The 19,879-nt window shown below is 52.8% G+C and overlaps 1 protein-coding gene across 6 annotated transcripts; it reads right to left on the bottom strand.

Moving 5' to 3' along the window:
- Positions 1–1,038: 1,038 nt before the first annotated feature.
- Positions 1,039–19,592, bottom strand: ETV4 (ETS variant transcription factor 4). Of its 6 annotated transcripts, none has more exons than XM_034941778.3 (13): positions 19,365–19,592; positions 18,730–18,840; positions 18,446–18,539; positions 18,141–18,188; positions 9,615–9,668; positions 7,049–7,175; positions 6,376–6,537; positions 5,863–6,128; positions 3,300–3,374; positions 3,077–3,145; positions 2,697–2,869; positions 2,328–2,429; positions 1,039–1,939 (listed from the first exon to the last, which is right to left on the bottom strand). In XM_034941778.3, exons 2-13 carry the CDS (start codon positions 18,787–18,789, stop codon positions 1,715–1,717), a joined length of 1,455 nt encoding a protein of 484 aa, XP_034797669.1. In that variant the 5' UTR covers positions 18,790–18,840; positions 19,365–19,592; the 3' UTR covers positions 1,039–1,714. The 6 variants fall into 6 exon arrangements, with proteins under 6 accessions (XP_034797669.1, XP_034797666.1, XP_034797664.1 ...); XM_034941775.3 differs by lacking the exon at positions 19,365–19,592 and adding an exon at positions 19,045–19,137 and having other exon boundaries at positions 3,315–3,374; XM_034941773.3 differs by lacking the exon at positions 19,365–19,592 and adding an exon at positions 19,045–19,136.
- Positions 19,593–19,879: the final 287 nt, after the last annotated feature.

The following is a 19,879-nucleotide window of genomic DNA, read 5'->3' as shown; positions in this document are numbered from 1 at the left end:
AAATTTTGTTTCTTGCACTAAATTGTGTCAGTACATTGATATTTTGTGTTTCTAGGAAGAAGTAATGTTGCCTTTTATTTGTAGGTAGTGGTCGAGGGGCATCCCTTCCTGCAAGGGATGGTCTCAGGTTGGTGCTGGGCCAACCTGAGACATGAACAGAGTTGGGCTGGCCCAACCTCAGCACAGCTGCAGTTTCTATTTAACAGGAGAGCACCGGTTTTTACCTGAGCATGTCTCCTGGGCAGCGGTTTACATAGCAGCTGGCTCTAGAACCACCCATTCTGCCCCTCCCACCTGTTGTCACATCTCAGTCATACGTCCTCCATAGGTGTCACCATGTTGTCCGCTTTGCCATTTCTACCTACCCCCAAAAAACTCAGCCTCAGGACTCTGATCTCTCCCAAATTTGGGCAAGGAGAATCTAGGTGTTTCCCACTCCCCAGAAGATCTAATCTCCACTGGCCAGAATCCAGGGCCTGCTCTAGCCTCTCTCTGTACCATCTGGTCTGGGAGCCTTTCTCCTTTGCCCCATTCTCCAGACACTTGTCCCCAACCCCAGCAAAAGTAGCAACCTAGAGCTGAGGTAGGAGGGAGGACATGCAATTGGGGTCTATGTGGGGCAGCAGGGTCATGGGAACAACTGGGATCACAGAAACCAAAGACCAAAACCCTGTCTGAGGAAGTCCCAGGAGGGAGACCCTTGCCACTCAGTAGCCCACCTGACCCGCCCACAGGGGCAGGGAGACTGCTGCTGGAAGCAGGCCCAGAGTGCACAAGGGGCGCCTGTCCAGGTTATCAAGTACCCCCTGTCCATTATTTCTGGATCCTCACACAGTAATGCTGGGGAGGAGGAAGGGCAGGTATCATTAAGCCCATTTTTCAGAAGAGAAACAGTCAGGTGAACTGCCTTTTTTCAAATCTACATGAGGATTTAAGCGCCAGGGCCTGGCCCCAAACCAGTCAGCTCTGCTTCAAGACCAGAGCTCTTTCTACCCCCAGGTCTGTTCCCACATGGCAGCAAAGAGGACACAGGAGAACTAATGGGAGAAGTGGGGGCCTTTATTAAGGTCTGGCAGATGTGGTGGAGTTGGAAGTACAAACCCAGGCCTGGGCCTAGGAAAGGGCAGAAGAAAGGCAAAGGGTCCCTTGGAGCAGGAACCCATCCCCCTCTGCTTATACCCAGCACCCCCCATCCCAGGTTCCTTTCTTCAACCTCCGCCTGCCTCTGGGAACACAGAGCACCAAGAACTGACAAACCAGGACCCTCCAGGGCCACAGCGTAGGGCAGAGTCCAGGCTTCTGTCTCCCCGCAGTGGGAGATCTGGGGAGCTCAGTGAACCTCCTCACCCTCCTGCCAGTATGAAGTTGGGAAGTGCCTTCTCTGTCTCCCAGAACAGAACAAACTCTTGTTCTCTGTGGTTGGGGAAAAGGTGTGGGGGGCTTGGACCTAGGAAGAAGCTGAGCTGAATTCCTCCAGGGCCCAGGTGAAACCCCCAGGGGAGTTTCTGAGACTCTAGACTTGCCATTTCTCCACTTTTCCTTCCCAATGACTCCGGTGAGCAGCTCAGAGTCTGGGCTAGGGCAACTGGTAGGACAGTGGGGATCTGCCCCAGAGACATCTGTGGGTTTCAGATGAAGGTTTCCCCAAGACCAGATTCATTTATATGTACACAGGGCAGCATCCACCTGCGGCAGGGGGAACAGCCGCTGGGGGCTAGTAAGAGTAGCCACCCTTGGGGCCAAATGGCTGGGCGGGGCCAGCCAGCTCTGGGAGGTAGGCGGGGCTCTCATCTAAGTGGGACAAAGGGACTGTGTCCTCCTCACTGACAGGCCGGTCAAACTCAGCCTTGAGAGCTGGACGCTGATTGTCCGGGAAGGCCAAAGAGAAGAGGGCCTCGGGCTCGCACACAAACTTGTACACGTAACGCTCACCAGCCACCTATGGGGAGAGAGGTCTGGTCAGCCTGGCTAGCCGCCCAGCCTTTGTATGGGGTAAGGTGGGGGAGTGGGGAATGTGGCCCTTCTACCAGTACAGGCAGATGCTCGGGGCATTTCTCTCCCATGCTGGTTCCCGAGAAGCTGACTCTCCCTTCACAGTTCTTACTCCTTTTTCATCTCAACTTCTCCATGCTTGGGCTTCTCAGTTACAGTGTTGCACTTTTTTGGGGGAGGAGAACCTTGGGATTCTCCACAATTTCTTGTCTCTCTGACTGATTCATTATCTGATCCTACAAAGTTGCTGAGAACTGCCCTGCTGACCCTCTCCCCAGTCAGCTTCTCACAGCCACTGCCCCCCACCACCTTGTCCCTAGACCCACAGCCCCCACCTTCTGCATGATGCCTTTCTCATAATAGTATCGGAGCGAGCGGCTCAGCTTGTCGTAATTCATGGCTGGCCGGTTCTTCTGGATGCCCCAGAGCCTGGCGACCTGGGAACAAAACAGTTTTGGGGTAGAGATGCTACCTTGGCAGAGGAAAAAATGGGGGTAAGGTCAGAAAGAGCACTTGAGATTCTTGGTGCAAAGTGCCAAGCTAGCTCTGCAACAAAGCATCAGCCCACAAACTTAGGCTTGGCAAGAATTCAGGTTAGGTAAAGCAAGAATCATGATGGAGGCACGTGCCACCATTTCCCAGGTTCTCCCACCTCCAGGCTGTAAACTTTGGAAAGGAGGGCTGGGAACATCCGAGAGGCCCACCTCCTCAGGCTCAATGAGCTTGAACTCCATTCCCCGGCCCGTCCAGGCAATGAAATGGGCATTTGTTGGGTCATCCAGCAAGGCCACCAGAAATTGCCACAGCTGCAGGGCACCCCGGCGCTGGTAGGGTGGCCCCTCTCGAAATGCACCGACCCCTTCCTGCTTGATGTCTCCTGAGGAACACGAAAGTAGGAGGTGTGGGGTTTGTGTCTTTTGGTCCCCCAAGCAACCGCCTGCCACCCCAGGGATTTCTCGAAGGGGTCTCCCCAGGTACTTTTCTATGGGTCCCACCCTCTTGCAACAATGAAACGTGATGTAACTCGGGCAGGGACACAGCGTGATAAGACCTTGACCCTCCCATCAACAGTCACTTCTCTGACCTTCAAATTTCTCAGGGACAACGCAGACATCATCTGGGAATGGTCGCAGAGATTTCTCATAGCCATAGCCTTGTGGAGGAAATTGGGGGTTGCTCAGATCTGGGGGTTCACCGATGAGACCCCAGAGAGTCCAGAGGGACTCCTGGCCAGGGAGACCCTCCCCCATGGCAGCGCTCCCTTCCCCAACATGGAGGGCTTGGCAGGGGAAGGGGGACTGCCTTACCCATGGCCCCGTCACCTGGAGAGGGCCCAGAGAAGCCCTCTGTGTGGAGGTACATTGATGCGCACCCGGTGACATCTGTGGGGGAAGAAGGGGTGATGTGAGAAGTGGCTTGGGGTGGAGCTCGAGGGCAGGGAGGAGGAAGTCCTATCCACATTCAAGAAGTTCTTCCTTCCAGCCTGCTTCCTGGTGACTGTTCTTTGCCCAGGTTGCCTGCCAACCACAAAATCCCAGGGAAAGTTCACCCAGAGGGAGTGTGATGCTGGAACCCCTCCTCAACTTGAGGGCTGCGGCTGAGGCCATGGAAGGCAGCAGCGGGGGCTGGGCAAGCTGTTCTGAAGGGCCCAAGCTGCCAGGGAGCAGCTGTTTCCTGCGAGTTCAGGGGGAGGAGGGAGGGTGAGATGAACGTCCGGGGAAAGAGTTCGGTGTCCACGCCTAAGACTCCCTCAGAATGGACAAAAATGTCCGGTCAGCAGGTCAGGTTCCCAGCCCTGTGCACGCGTGTGTGTGTGTGTGTGTGTGTGACAGAAACAGAGCGTGCTCCTGCATGCACCTGGGGAAGAGGCAGTGGGCACTGGGCCTTGTTTTTTCAGGTCTAACAGAGCACATTCCACTTCGTTTCATTCCATTCCATAGGATAGGAACCTCCCCACTCCACATCGGGAAGGCGGCAGTGTGAAGCCACCCGTTCAAGTTCCAACCCCTTCCCGCCCTCCCCCCACTGCACTCCCACCTATGAATGAGAAGATGGTGAAACATGACACCTCCGGGAGGAGGCGGGAGGGTGGGCTCATTCATGCCTCCATTTTGTGAATGGAATTCCTGACTCCATTCAGGAGTAGCTGGGGGGAGGGGCAGGAGTTCAAGGGCATGTAACACAATCCCCTCCGGTCTACAGCCTTTGAAGGTCAGCGGCAAGAGTGCCTCCCTCCTCCTCTCCCCAGCTCACTGCCAAGCCTGGCTCAGGCTTATGCCCTGGATTTGAGGACAGGAGCACCATCCGGTTCTTAGTTGGACAGCCTGGGGGGTTGTGGTTCATCCCCCTGCCCTTGAACGGTTGTGGGCACCACAAAAAGGGAAATTCTAAAGTTCTAGCTAGCTCTGGGCCTACTCTAATAAACTCAGATCTAGGGCTACTAATGTAACAAAAGCCAGGAGGAAAGAAGAAAAGGCAGGGTTTTCTGGACCCTTCCTGGGACTGGCCCTCCTTCGGCCCTTGGGGCTTTGAACTATAGCTATTTATGAACATAGGTGAGTGCATCTCACTCCAGTCAACAGCCAGGTGGAACTAGAATTTAAAGAAGTCCCTACTTCCTCTGCCCTTGCCTCTGGCCAGGGCATACATCAATTGGGAGGCTCAAATATGTAAGCCACATATTAACCTGTGCTTCTACCAGCTTGATCAACATGGTGAAACCCCGTCTCTACTAAAAATACAAAAATTAGCTGGGCATGGTGATGGGCACCTGTAACCCCAGCTATTCGGGAGGCTGAAGCATGAGAATCGCTTGAACCCAGTGGCACTCCAGCCTGGGCAAGAGAGCAAGACTCCATCTCAAAACAAACAAACAGAGCAAGACTCTGTCTCAAAACAAACAAAACAAAACAAAACAACAAGAAAACCCTGCCCTCCTATTGAGAACTAGCAAGAACCATGAGCCTGGCTAGTTTCAAATTCATGTTTCTCTTCATTCAAATCCCTTTGTATTTTTAAGCCTCTGTGGGGATAGGGACCAGACACATCCTATTCATCTTTGTATTTCCCAACTCTGCACACTCGTGTTCCTGTCACAGTAGTTTGGTCTTAATAGGTAATTAAAACCTCAAACACCTGTTAAATAGAAATAAATGCCTTAACTTCCCTATTAAGTCACAAGCTACCTGAGGGCAGGATCTACATCCCCCTTTATTTTAATTTTACTTTTTTATAAATAGACACGAGGTCTCACTTTGTTGCCTAAGCTGGCCTTGAACTAATTCCTGGGCTCAAACGATCCTCCTGCCATGGCCTCCTAAAGTGCTGGGATTACAGATGACTCACCATGCCCCGGGGGCCCCCCTTATCTTTTAATCTGAATATAGGTTTGCTCATTGAAAAGTAATAATTTGTCCGGGTGTGGTGGCTCATGTCTATAATCACAGCACTTTGGGAGGCCGAAGCGATGGATCATATGAAGTCAGGAGTTCGAGACCATCCTGGCCAGCATGGCGAAACCCCATCTCTACTAAAAATACAAAAATTAGCCGGGCAGGGTGGCTGGTGCCTGTAATCCCAGGTACTCGGGAGGCTGAGGCACAAGAATCGCTTGAACCCGGTAGGCGGAGGTTGCAGTGAGCAGAGATCGTGCCACTGCACTCTAGCCTGGGCCAGAGCAGGACCCCATTTCAAAAAAAAGAAAAAGAAAGAAAAATAACATTCTTTTGAAATTATGAAGAAAAAAAGTGGGTGGGTGGGTTGGATGTATGAAATGGTAAACAGCAATGTAAAAAAACTCAGGAGACATTCTGGGCTTAACTGAACTCTTCACTTGATCACATGCCACCCTGCCCCACCCCAGTCTCTTACCTGAGTCGTAGGCGAAGTCCGTCTGTTCCTGTTTGATCACCACCCCCGCCCCTGGGTACCTGTGCCCATTGACCCCACCCTGGTCCACGGCTGGCTGGCCCGCCTGTTCATACAGGGGATCATGGTATTCTTGCTTAAAGCTCTGCTGGGGATAGGGTGGGCAGGGCTCCGACAGCTGGTGTTGGTAGGGGGCTGGGAGGGGTTCCCGGCCCCCTCCCTGAGATGTGAAGGAGTGGCAAATGTCCAGGGGCTGCTGGAAGACGGAGCTGGATGTGGTTGGATGGAGAAGGAAGAGAAGAGAACTTTAAATTAATCCTTCCTCAAGCCTGTTACTCCTAGGCTTTTAGAGTGGGCTCTGGAATGGGGGGTAGGGGGTTGGGGTGTCAGTATTTCTCCCTTTCTATTCCGCTGCCCCCCGCCTCTACCACCCCACAGCTCAAGTCTTTATGGAGAACACTCAGGAATTGAAAAAACACCTGGGCCCATGAGCAGTGGGTTTCCCTGTCTCCTTACCTATGTTCCCCGAGGTACCCATGGCCAGGGTGGGGCTGGGAGGTGCCAGAGGATCTCAGGAAATTCCGTTGCTCTGCCCGGGGAAAGGGCTGTAGGGGCGACTGTCCAAGGGCACCAGGGGCAGGGGACTTGATGGCGATTTGTCTGGGGGGGTCATAGGCACTGGAGTTGAGAAGGAGACAGGGGTGAGGGGGCAGAGAAGCTGGCAAGCATCTTTGAACCCTTCATTCCTAGGAAAGCGAGGTCACAGGGATTACAGGAGAAGGAAGGATAGAGGGGGCTGAGAAGGGAACGGCAGGAGCCACAGACTCAGCCCTAGCCAATTCTTTTCTTTTTTCAGAGACAGTCTCCCTCTGTTGCCCAGGCTAGTCTTGAACCCCTGGGATTCATACAGGGGGGATTTGTTGCTCAGAGCAATGGTTTAGGTGGGACAGTGGGCCTCTTGGTGGAAACAGAATCTGCTCTGGCCTCAGTATGTATTCCTGAGGCCCTCTGCTGCGTTTTCCGTCTATTCAGAGGAAATCCTTAGCTGTATTGCTTCCTTACAAGAGCTAGAAAATCCTTTCTGTTGTCTAACTTGCATCTCAGCTGCTGCCTCTGCTCATGGGTGCCCCCTGCCTCCCTCCTCTGGAACCCTTCTCCTACCCTTCACCAGGTCCAGGCTGGGGCTCACCTGGAGTAAAGGCACTGCTCGCCATGGTGGTAGGGGAGTGGCGGCTTCCTGCTGCAGGACAGGGCCGGGTCTGTGCGGGGACTCTGGGGCTCCTTCTTGATCCTGGTGGTGGGGCTGTGGAAAGCTACTGTGGGGGTGGAGGGGACAGAGCAAGGCTAGAGCCTGTCACACAAGAGGCAGGCAGGGCTTCTGATACCTTCTGAGCTTTGAGGACCAGCTGGGTGACTGGTACAGCCTCCTTCCCTCTCTGGGTATCAATTTTCTGAGACCGGCAGTGAGACAAGAACATTTTGGCTATTTACATTATGTCTAGTTTATACATCAGACTAGTGTCTGATTATTAACCAAATAAACCATCTAAAGTTCAACATTTAGGCTGGGCACGGTAGCTCACACCTGTAATCCCAGCACTTTGGGAGGCAGGAGTCCAAGACCAGCCTGGCCAACATGGTGAAACCCTGTCTCTACTAAAAATACAAACAAAAAAAATTAGCCGGGCATGGTGGTGGATGCCTGTAGTCCCAGCTACTCAGGAGGCTGGGGCAAGGGAACTGCTTGAACCCAGGAGGCGGGGATTGCAGTGAGCCGAGATCATGCCACTGCACTCCAGCCTGGGTGACAGAGCGAGACTCCGTCTCAAAAAGAAACAAAAAACAAAAACATTTAATGCAACCCCAGGCCCCAGAAAACACTTTCAAGGAGTGAGCACCTCCAACCTAGGGCCTGTAGTTTTCCTGAGTGCCCTGGAAAATTCCAAGGGAGTGACATGTTTTCTTATTTGAGGATATAAAGAATCTTTCTTGGCCGGGCGCAGTGGCTCACGCCTGTAATCCCAGCACTTTGGGAGGCCGAGGCGGGCGGATCACCTGAAGTCAGAAGTTCGAGACCAGCCTGACCAACATAGAGAAACCCCATCTCTACTAAAATACAAAAAAATTAGCCGGGCGTGGTGGCACATCCCTATAATCCCAGCTACTCGGGAGGCTGAGGCAGGAGAATCGCTTGAACCTGGGAGGCAGCGGTTGCAGTGAGCCGAGATCACACCATTGCACTCCAGCCTGGGCAACAAGAGTGAAACTCTGTCTCTAAATAAATAAATAAAAGAATCTTTCTTTTTCTGGTTGAGGTTGGATATTGGCCCACTTGAATGTCAGCTGACTAACATTATACACATGCTCCTACTTATCTGTGAAGAACACTGGCCTTTCCTGTGGCCCCTGCGGGGTTCCCAAACTCTGGCCACGAGGCTGAGCAGCAAAGAGTTGGTTCCAAGCCGGTGTGAGATTCAGTTTTAACCACAGTCCAGTCAAATGCCGTTTGTAACCAACTATTCTCTGCTGTTTTTGATTCTTTGTGCCCCGTTGTTTCACTGGTGAAGACAGTTGACAGCAAAGTATCTGACATTAAAGCAGGGTTTGTTTTTTGGTTTTTGTTTTTTTTGAGATGGAGCCTCGCTCTGTCACCCAGGCTGGAGTGCAGTGGCTCAATCTTGCCTCACTGCAACCTCCGCCTCCCAGGTTCAAGCGATTCTCATGCCTCAGCCTCCTGAGTAGCTGGGATTACAGGTACACGCCACCATGCCCAGCTAATTTTTGTATTTTAGTAAAGACGGAATTTCATCATGTTGGCCAGGTTGGTCTCAAACTCCTGAGCTCATGTGATCCACGCGCCTCAGCCTCCCAAAGTGCTGGGATTACAGGCATGAGCCACCACACCCAGCCTAAAGCAGGGTTTCTCAACAGTGGCACTACTGACGTGTGGGCCAGATAGTGTTTTATTAATAATATTGTAAGGAGCGGTCCTGAGCATCATAGGATGCTTTTAGCAGTATCCCTGGCCTCTCTATCCACTAGACACCAGTAGCACCCCACCCTCAACTGTGACAACCAAAAATGTCTACAGATATTACCAAATGTCTCTTGGGAGGCAAAATTGTCCCCAGTTTATGAAAGTGACTTAGAATACTAGAACTGGGGGCGGGCGCACTGGGCTCACGCCTGTAATCCCAACACTATGGGAGGCCGAGGTGGGCGGATCACAAGGTCAGGAGTTCGAGACCATCCTGGCCAACATGGTGAAACCCCATCTCTACTAAAAATACAAAAATTAGCTGGGTGTGGTGGTGCATGCCTGTAATCCTAGCTACTCTGGAGGCTGAGGCAGGAGAATGGCTTAAACCCGGGAGGCGGAGGTTGCAGTGAGCTGAGATTGTGCCACTGCACTCCAGCCTGGGTGACAGAGCAAGACTCTGTCTTGGGGGGAAAACAAACAAACAAACAAACAACACTAGAACTGGACTCTGCTGAACTGGCCCAGGCCCCTCACTGCAGATATAAGGCAATGGAGAACCAGAGGGATAGTGTCTGCTCTAAGGTCACACAGCAAGAACATGGCAAGCCCCAGATTTCAACCAAGGTTTTCATTCCAGTTATTGCCTTGGTCTTTAAGATCAAACCCCACTGTTTTTTAGGAGAGAACAAGCTGCTCTCCTGTGATTCTCTATCCTATGACTCACTTCCTGCCATCCTCCACTCCCTATACCCTCTCCCCAGGGACCTCTACTCACGGTTTTCTGAATGGAAATCAGGAACAAACTGCTCATCACTGTCTGGTACCTGAGCTGCAGAGAGAAGTCAGAGGTGAGTTTGGGGCGGAGCCCTGGTTGTCCCCTGGGAGGCTCCATTATTACAGCCCTGCAGATTAGCAACAGCCAAGAAAGGACCAACAGCCTTTAGACCAGGGGTGTCCACATTGTAAGAATTGTCTTGGGCCACACATAAAATACACAAATACACTAACACTAACGATAGCTGATGAACTTAAAATCACAAACAAATCTCATAATGTTTTAAGAAATTTTACAAGGAATTTATGTTGGGCCTGGGCCGCATTCAAAGCTACCCTGGGCTGAAAGTGGCCCACAGGCCCACGGGTTGGACAAGCTTGCTTGAGACTAAAGGCTGCTCCACCCTAGGTCCTAGTGTCCTCCACCTCTGGGCTCCACTAAGACCCAGGAGGGAAGACTGTTCTCAGAACCTGTCTGAGCAGATTCCAGTCTTTCTTTTTCTAGATGCTTTGTCTTTATTTCCTCCATTTTTCTGAAGTGAAACAGCCTCGCCCCTCAGAGTTTACAAAACTCCCTTAAAGCTCACAACAGTCACATCTAGGATGGGCAGGCATTATAAGCAGTGGGATCCTGTGGATTTAAAAATCACATAGGAGGCGGCCGGGCATGGTGGCTCACACCTATAATCCCAGCACTTTGGGAAGTCAAGGCGGGTGGATCACCTGAGGTCAGGAGTTCGAGACCAGCCTGGCCAACATGACGAAACCCCATCTTTACTAAAAATACAAAACTTAGCTGGTCGTGTTGGCGGGAGCCTATAATCCCAGCTACTCAGGAGCTGAGACAGAAGAATCGCTTGAACCTGGGAGGCAGAGGTTGCAGTGAGCTGAGATCGCACCACTGCACTCCAGCCTGGCCAACAAGAGTGAAACTCCATCTCAAAAGAAAAATAAAATTAAATAATAAATAAAATCACATAGGGGGGTGGCTGGGCGCAGTGGTTCATGCCTGTAATCCCAGCACTTTGGGAGGCTGAGGCGGGAGGATCACTTGAGATCAGGAATTTGAGACCAGCCTGGCCAACAAGGTGAAACTCCCATCTCTACTAAAAAATTAAAAAATTAGCCAGGCGTGGCAGTGGGCACCTGTAATCCCAGCTACTCGGAAGGCTGAGGCAGGAGAATTGCTTGAACCCAGGAGGCAGAGGTTGCAGTGAGCTGAGATCATGCCACTGCACTCCAGCCTGGGTGACAAAGTGAGACTCTGTCCAAAAAAGTGAAAAATAAAGGCCGGGCATGGTGGCTCATGCCTGTAATCCCAGCACTTTGGGAGGCCGTGGTGGGCAGATCACGAGGTCAGGAGTTTGAGACCAGCCTGACCAGCATGGTGAAATCCTGTCTCTACTAAAAATACAAAAATTAGGCTGGGCGCGGTGGCTCACGCCTGTAATCCCAGCACTTTGGGAGGCCGAGGCAGGCAGATCACCAGGTCAGGAGATCGAGACCATCCTGGCTAACACAGTGAAACCCTGTCTCTACTAAAAATACAAAAAAAATTAGCCGGGTGTGGTGGCGGGTGCCTGTAGTCCCAGCTAAACCTGAGGCAGGAGTATGCCTGAGGCAAGAGAATGGCGTGAACCTGGGAGGCGGAGCTTGTAGTGAGCCAAGATCATGCCACTGCACTCCAGCCTGGGTGACAGAGCAAGACTCCATTTCAAAAAAAAAAAAAAAAAATTAGCTGGACGTGGTGGCACGCCTGTAATCCCAACTATTCCCGAGGCTGAGACAGGAGAATAACTTGAACCCGGGAGGTGGAGGTTGCAGTGAGCTGAGATCACACCACTGCACTCCAGCCTGGCGACAGAGCAAGACTCCATCTCAAAAATAAATAAATAAAATAAAAAAGAAGGATGACAGTGGGAGAGCAGGAGGCTGGTGACTGGGACCACTGCAGAAGGCAAAGGACACTGGCTGAGTACATAGGTGCCTCATCCCCTTAATGTGCAGCTAAGGAGGGGAGGGATTCCCAAGGTTGGCGATCTGAAGAGCTCTCCCAGGATGCCAGGATGGGTGGAGCTGGGTTGGGGAATAGGCAGGAAAACTGAAATACAGCAGCAGCTCATCCATGGCTTCTAACCTGAACATCAAACTCTGATTTCTAGTTCTTATTCTGGCCTCCCCAGAGCGGGGCTTCTCAGGTGGTTATACAGCTAAGAATCTCCCTTGATCCCAGAGTCTTGGCCCACTTTTGCCCCTCTCTCAAAAATAAATGGATCACAGCAGGAAGTGTAGACACCAAGAAGAACTTCCTGATATTATTCCAGGAAGAGAGTGGTTCTAGGGTGATGCAGTGGAACCTGTAGCCCGAGGAGGCTGGACTCTCCTTCCCTGGAGACTGCTCTCAGATTGGACAATGGGGAAACTGATTGATAAAATGCCCAGAGAGGTCAAAATGGCTGGTGAGGGGTATGAGATGGCTAGAAAAAACCTCCACACCCCCGGCCTATACAAATACATATCCCATCTCTTTTGCTTCTCTCTAGGCTAAGGCTCCATCATTTCTTACTTGGATTTCACCCACGGCCTCTTACCAGGATACCCTACTTTCATTCTTACCTCCTATGGTCCCTTGCTCTCCACCTAGCTGTCACAGTGATCTTTTTACAACAGAAATCAAATCATTTCTCTCTGTTATTTAAAGCATGAAATCCAAACGCTTGCCCTTGGCCTCCAAGGCTCTGCATGACTTGGCCTTGCCTACCTCTCTGACCTGCCTCTCCTTGCCTGTGAATCTGCAGCACTCTGGTCTCCTTTCTAGCCCTCAAACCTGCTGAGTTTGTTCCTTCTTCCCCAGATGCTTTCTTGCCTTTTTCTTTTTTTCCTGGCCATCAGAGTCTCAGCTCACTTTGACATCTCTGGAGAGGCCTTCTCTGACCACCCCTAAACCAAAGTGGTTCCTCCTGGCTCTCTATTGCATCTCTGTTTTGTTTTCTCCCTGGCACATATTGCCACCTGAATATATTAATTTATGTTTACCTGTTTGTTATCTACCTATCTCCTCCACCAGGAAGTTAAGCTCTGTGAGGGCAAGAGCTTTATCTTTCTTGTCATCTGATGCCCCAGCACCCAGCACAGGGTTAGAGTAGACGCTCAGTGCTGTTATTTCTTGACTACATGAATAAACATGCAATAATCATTTGTCCTCAGGCTGGCAGAAGTCAGCACTGTGGGCCTGAGGGCATGCACTGAAGAGATCCTGACCATCCTAGCCCTTCCCTGCAGGCTCCCCCTCTCCACACACAAGGCAACACTAGAGGCAGGTCCTCTCCAGGAAAGCACATCTCACAGGGGATATTTTAGGTTGTGATATGTTGCTTGGCAAGAATATTCTTCAACAATTTGCTTTAAATATCATAGGTGCCAAGTGTTTATAAACATAGGCTTATATTAATAGATAGTTGATTTCTTGACAGAAGCATTAGGGAGAGGGAGTTTAAGAATCCCGAGCCACCAGCAGCTAAACGAGAACTTAGGACAAGTCAACATAATAATACTTTGGTCTGAAGTGACCAAAGACATCAATGAGACATGAAATCCGCTGGCAAGAACAAACAGAAACACACAGCCAGCACACATCTTTTCAGGAGCACAAACACGGCAAAAAGACAACCATTCCCAAACTGGCCTGATTCAAGAGTCACCAGGACGTTGTTAAAAACACGATTACAGCCAGGTGTGGTGGCTCACGCCTGTAATCCCAGCACTTTGGGAGGCTGAGGCAAGCAGACGATCTGAGGTCTGGAGTTCTACACCAGCCTGGCCAACGTGGCGAAACCCCATCTCTACTAAAAATACAAAAATTAGCCAGGCGTGGTGGTTCTCGCCTGTAATCCCAGCTACTCTGGAGGCTGAGACAGGAGAATCGCTTGAACCCAGGAGGTGGAGGTTGCAGTGAGCCAAGATCGCACCAATGCACTCCAGCCTGGGCAACAGAGTGAGACCCTGTCTCAAATAACAATAATAAAAATAAAATAAAAACACGATTCCCAGTCCCCTCCTCCAGAGAGTCCCATTCCATAGGACTGGGGTGGGGCCCAGGCATCTGCATTTTAAAATCTATTATAAGGAAGTCTCCTGTGTCAGGCTTGAGTGCAGTGGCACAATCAGAGCTCACTGCAGCCTCTAACTCCTGGGCTCAGGTAATCCTTTCACTTCAGCCACCACAACCTTAAAAATAGGCACATTTGGATAGAGGGTAAGAGGCCAAATCTGTCCACCTGCCCAGGGATGCAAAGCCAGGCTCCCCATTGTGCCCTCTGGTCCATTCAGAGGCAACATCCCCCAAGGTGGCAGGAAGCTGGGGTGATGGGAGCAGAGTGACCAACATTTCCCTCCCTCCTACTAGGCAAGAAGGGTCCCAAGGGAAAGGGTGGTGCAGAACTCAGGGGTGGCTGACGCATTCCGGCCCCACCCCTGGGGCCTCATTAACTGCTACTTTCCATTGAGGTAATGGGCTGGGGGTATCTCTTGCTGGCGTCACTGGTGCTGGAGAGCAGAGAACCCTCAGCATCATCTTGCCTTTCTTCCTGCCTCGGGCCTGACAGTTTAACCAGGGACCCCTCCAGGCCCAGAATCCAGGAGGAGGCTTCCTCCAGCTCACAGACCACACCCCAAAAGAGGTGGTGCCATCCTCTTCCCAGAGCCAGGAGAAATCTGTCCTAGCTCAGCCCCTCCCCCAAACACTGGCCTTCTCCCAAAGGGGTAGGCCAGGGCCCTCAGTCATCCAGAGACTGTCAACAGGATAGAAACAGGAACACTGAGCCTCGCGTTCCTGGAGAGCAGGAGAATTTTTAATTACCATGTTTGGTCTTAAGTGTACACCACTCTCTTTATTTATTTGTTAACTTGGCTGAGTCTTGGCTGCCAAGCCAGTGTGCCAGGGTCTGTCCCCAGCTCCATCCCGGTACTAAGATGGAGTTTATCTGTCTGGGGACGAGGCAGATGATTAAGGAGGGGGTGGGAAAAGTGCCAAGACAGCATAATGCCCAGAGAGAGAGAAAGAATTTTAGGGACTCTCCTTTCAAAAAGGGGGGTTAGTAAAAAAAGAGGAGGGGCTTGGGGGTCTCCCAAGCTGGATTCTGGAAGAATTGAGAGGTTAAAACAGAGATACACTGATGCTCACCATAGGTTAGCCACCCACACTACATATGCTCGGTCACCCTCTTCCCAGGATCCAGTCATAGGGTGAAGGGGGTAGAGGCATTCTCCAGAGCTTCTGCTCCATTGTGTCACCGCTGTCCCTTACCCTGCCCCCACCCTGGCAGCCTCTGTACTGGAAGGAACCAGTTCACTAGTTGTGGAGGGGACATATTTGTCCCCAGGAGTCTTCAGGAAGGGGAAGAGACAGAAAGATGGAGAAGGAGGCATTGTAGCTGGGAAAGATTAGGGAGGGGATTAACCTCATCCCTCCCCACAGACATGCCGAGGCACCAGTGTACATGCACTCGGACGCATATTCAGGGATGCACACACCCTAATTCCTTTTACTTCACTCTTGCAGCAGCAAGACAGCACAGGGTGAAATGTGCCCTCCATGCATGCCCTCCACACATGGGGTCTTTTTTTGACCTACAAATATGATTGGGACAGCCAAAGGGCAAAGGGACTGGAGCCCTTGGAGGAGGGTTGGGGAGCAGTGATTCCTGTGAAAAGGGGAGCGCAGATCGATCGATCCCTTTGAGAATCTGATAAAAGCTATGGGTCATTCTCTTCCTAAAAAAATCCATACACCTTTATGTATGGTGCACTTCCAGCAATTTTACACACAGTATCAGAGGGATCAAGGATCCCAGCAACCTATCCATAGGGCTTCTGGGAATCCACAGACCCGAGCCTCACACAAAGGGGTCATGGCCTAGAGTCAATGGCCCTTACTACCAAATAGACAACAAAGTCATTTTCCCCAAGGATTCAGGGCTCCTGACAAGCCTGGAAAGGAACCTTCGACAAAAAACCAGCATATCTTTTACCATAGCCAGACACATATTGGGCTCAGCCTGCCTGAGCCTGGGTCTCCCTGTAGCAGCCTGATTCTTTCCCCAACATCTCAACAGATCCCAGGCACCCCCAAATCAGACACGCCCTCCTAGCCTCACATCATTCCCCCCTGTGTACAAAAACCCAACCCCAAGGATATGTGAGCTGCCTCCATAAAGCCGCACTCACACTCACCCTTCAACGCCCGGACACAGGACACTGAACCTGCAACCACACTGGAATCTTCCTGTATCTGCCCGGCTCCAACCTGTGCCTCCTCCAAATGCTGTCTTCACAGACCCACCCACACTACCAGGACCCCCTTGCTGCTTCTCTTCAAATTGGGGCTTTGGAAAAAACCAAACTGAGAAAGGGAGGTTGGGCTCTGGTCCCCATTCCTCCTAATGCGTCCCACCACTGGCAAGTTTCCAAAGAAGCTAGTCCCTCCCTGCCACCCCAAAGCTCCCCATGGGTTGCCGGGGTCACTGACCTGGTGGGAAGAGACAGGAGAGGAGGCTGGGGTGGTGTTGGGATGGTGCAGGGGGACAGGGCCCCGGCAGCTGCATCTGTCTCCGCAGAGAAAGTGAGAAAGAGCGATCGGCCTCAGCATCCCCCCCTCAGGCCTGGCCATCCATCACCAGCTGGGAACCTGAGCTGCTCCCTCAGAAGGAAGGAGAGGGAACCAAGGAGACCCAGCGCCCACCCCCCTCACCTCCGCCTTGCAATCCCCACCCCACCTCCCCACCCACTGGATTTAAATGTACAGGGCAGCAGCATGTAACTAACACACACACACACACACACACACACACACACTCTCTCTCTCTCTCACACACACACTTGCTGTCACACTGACACTGACACAGACAGACATTTGTACCCTCTCCAGACCCCTGGCCAAGGGGTGGGACTTCCAAGGTAGAGAGATGAGAGCATTTTCCTCCCCCTCCCATCTCAAACCCAGGCACAGATGGACCAGCTGCTGCCAAAATGCCAACCTCAGCCCACCCCTAGCTCACAGCCCTAGGAGCTGCCCACTGTGGGGACTCTCAGCTGACAGGCAAGGAATGAAGCCCGGTGAGCCAGAGAGAAATCAGGCACTGGGAAAGGAAGTCTTTGAGAGCCCACGGAAACTGACACCTCTGCATTTTTCAGCTCTAGCCCAGCTCCGGAACCTCAGAAGGATGGGGAGACGGGGCAAAGCTCTGCCTGTAAATTGGAGCTGGGCATGCAGGACTTGCAGGGTCGGGGATGATGCACACAATACCGTCAGAACCTCCAGATCCCTCCAGCACTCACACAGCCATTCAGCCATTAATTCCACAAAATGTCTTGAGTGCTTGCTCTATGCTAAATAGTCATTCTGTCAACATATATATTTTAGAATATCATAGTGGGCAAGACAGACCTAGTCTCACTCCAAGGATCTAGTCAGGGGTCATTTTCTTTTTACTCCGAGCTTCTATGGAGAGTTCCAGGGTAGTTGGATTTGAGCTTTAAAAAAATTAGATACCCAGGGTGGAGGGATGAGGAGATCCTAAGGAAAATACCTCAAAAAGACCTCAAAAAAGGAGTTCCTAGTGTTTTGGCTTCTTCATTTTCATAGTGTTAAAATAAACCCTAAGATGGGGGTAGTTAACCCTTCCCTCTCAGAGACTGTCTAAACCACCATTTTCCCTCCCACCTGCAGCCCCACCAGCGACACCCTCAGGCCCCACCAAAACGCACTGAAGAATCCAACCAGGAAACCTCCTGAACACACCACTTCCCCATCAGGCCCAGCCACGGACCCCACCCCAGCCAGCTCACAGCTAACTCCCCAGCACACAGGAAGGGGGGAACTTGCCTGGAGGCAGAGGTATTCAAGCGGGATGGAAGAGGGAGGAACACTTGCTATTAGAATTACAATCAAGGCTATTTGGGGAGGGAGCCCTGGGCTCTCTGTGCCAAAGGACTGCCGAAAAGAATTATTTAAACTTTTGTTGTTCTTTTGGCTTGGACAGTAAATTGTTTGGTGCTGGGGGTTGGGAAGAAGAGAAACCCAGGGGATAAGAATCAATGCTTGGGCAACTCCGGAGGATGAGTGACAAATTAATTTCTCCCCCCACCCCCCACCAACAACACCCCAACACGCACATTGGCCTGGCAGCTTCTGCAAAACAAACTTTACAAATGAAAATTTCAACCAGGAAAATGGGCCTGGGGCCAAGTTCCATTCAAATAAGCAAATACCCCACACAATGGTCTGATTCATCCTCAAGCCTAGTTACACAAGCCTGGCTGAGGGTAGAGAAAATAAATATCAATATAAGTGTCCACGCTGGGTGCTGGGGTGAGTAGAGTGGCAAGGGACCTGGGGAGAGGGCCTTGGAGAACTCCTTGAGGCAGGGAAGGGAGAGGAGAATTGTAGGGCTTAGGGTGGAATACCAGGGGCTACGGAGTGTCCCCCTGTCCAGCCTCCCAAAATAGAAAAGGTCACAAAACTACTCACCTTCAGCGAGCCACGTCTCCTGGAAGTGACTTAGATCCTGGAAGAGATCTGAGGGGTAAATAGTGGAATTGGAGGTGAGGTGGAGGGGACGGTAAGAGAGAAGGGGCCCTAGGAAGACCCGGTGACTCCCCTGCCTTGGGAGTAGGGACCGAGAAGAATGACCAGAATCCCTTGGAGGGCGAGTTTTTTGGGGAAACAGGCGGGGGTTCCAGAATCGGCCGTGTGTGTGTGTGTGTGTGTGTGTGTGTGTGTGTGTGTGTGTGTGTGGCGGAGGAGGGTCGCGGTTTGTCTCTCTTGCTTTTTACCTTCAGAGTCGAGGGGCGGCAGGGAGCCCGGGTCCATGAGCTTCCCCAGCGGGACGATCAGCGCTTCGCGCAAGCTCCCATTTCCGGGCGATTTCTGCGAGAAGCGGGGAGAATGCCCGCGAGTCACCCTGAGGCGCTTAGTCTGGGGGACGAGGTTGGGGTCCTCGGGTGACTCAGGGGCGGGGCAGCCCAGGACTCCGCTGGGACCGCGGGGAGGGGGGCTGTGGTGAGAGTAGGGGCTGGGTGCGGGGCGGGGCGGGCGTGGAGGCCGGCGCGGCGCTCACGCTGCTGAAGGTGTAGGGCACTTGCTGGTCCAAGTATCCGGCTTTCATCCTCCGCTCCATCCGGCCGCTCCCTCCGGCCGCACGGCCGGGGCCCCAAGCGGGGGCCGAGACCTGGTGGGGGAGGGGGCTGCGTTCGCACACCGTCCAGGGAGGGCTGCGATGGGGGCGGGGAGGGGTGGCGGGAGGGGGCAGTCCCAAGGCTCTGGGTCCGACGGCGAAACTTCTCCGACTCACTGGGGCGGTGGGGAGGTTTCCGCCTGCCAGGCCGAGCGCCACCGCCACTCCCCTCCCGCCAAAGGCCAAAGGAGGTCCCACCTGCTCCCAGGAGCCGGGCTCGCCGTTTCTGCTTTCTGCAGCCCTGCTTTACCCGGGCTCGGTTACATAAGACGTTGTGTGTGTGTGTGTGTGTGTGTGTGTGTGTGTGTGTGTGTGTACGCGCGCGCGCGGAGGAGCAGGCGAAGCGCACACCATCGCATGCCCACAACTCCCGCGCCCCCTCCAACCCTGAATCCCAGCACCTCCCACCCCCGCCCTGGAATCTGCGGAGGCGGGTGGTGAGAGTGAGTGTGGTGTGCGTTGGAGGCGAGGCGGGGAATCACAGACACTCTCCCTCCCTTTCCCTCCCGCAGCCTCACCTGAGGCCGGGGCGTCTGGGCTGGAGCCGCGGGGGGTCCCGAGCATGCCCTGGAGCCCGCACCGAGGGCCGCGGGGCTAGGCCGGAGTAAGGCGGCCCCGGCCCCGGGTCCCCAGCGCACCGACTTGTTTTTCGGGCGCAGCAGACAGTTGTGAGCCCGGGGGAGCAGCTGATTGGTGCATTTCCTTCGCTCGGCCTCGGCTCTCCACCCCCCGCCCCGCCACACCGCCCCCCGTTTCTCTTTGTTTCATTGACTTTTGTGAATGGAACCCCAGGGCTGGGCACGCCCGCCAATCCGGAGAGTCGTCCGGCCTGGCCGGGGGGCGGAGTTTCCCAGCCGCGGGGGCCAATCAGAATGTAGGGGTTGGCTCCCGGCTTCATTCAGTGCTCCGGCTCCCATTCATAAAAAAATAAAACTCGCGGCCGGAGTTCATTCATAAAGAACCGAGAGAAAAAGAGAGAAGCCGAGGACCCCGCGGCTTCTTCACCGTCTCGCCACGGTCTTGGGTCTGATGC

Source organism: Pan paniscus, chromosome 19 (genome assembly GCF_029289425.2).
Source record: "Pan paniscus chromosome 19, NHGRI_mPanPan1-v2.0_pri, whole genome shotgun sequence".
NCBI lineage: Eukaryota > Metazoa > Chordata > Mammalia > Primates > Hominidae > Pan > Pan paniscus.
This window is presented reverse-complemented; position numbering and strand designations above follow the sequence as displayed.

Bases quoted from the DNA above. Each gene is read 5' to 3' on its own strand.
- ETV4 (XM_034941778.3), bottom strand. From the start codon at position 18,789: ATGGAGCGGAGGATGAAAGCCGGATACTTGGACCAGCAAGTGCCCTAC. The intron at 7,176-9,614 runs GTGAGTAGAGGT...CCACCCCCACAG, and splicing joins TGATTTCCATTCAGAAAACC to TAGCTTTCCACAGCCCCACC. The intron at 3,146-3,299 runs GTAAGGCAGTCC...TTCCTCCACAAG, and splicing joins TCCAGGTGACGGGGCCATGG to GCTATGGCTATGAGAAATCT.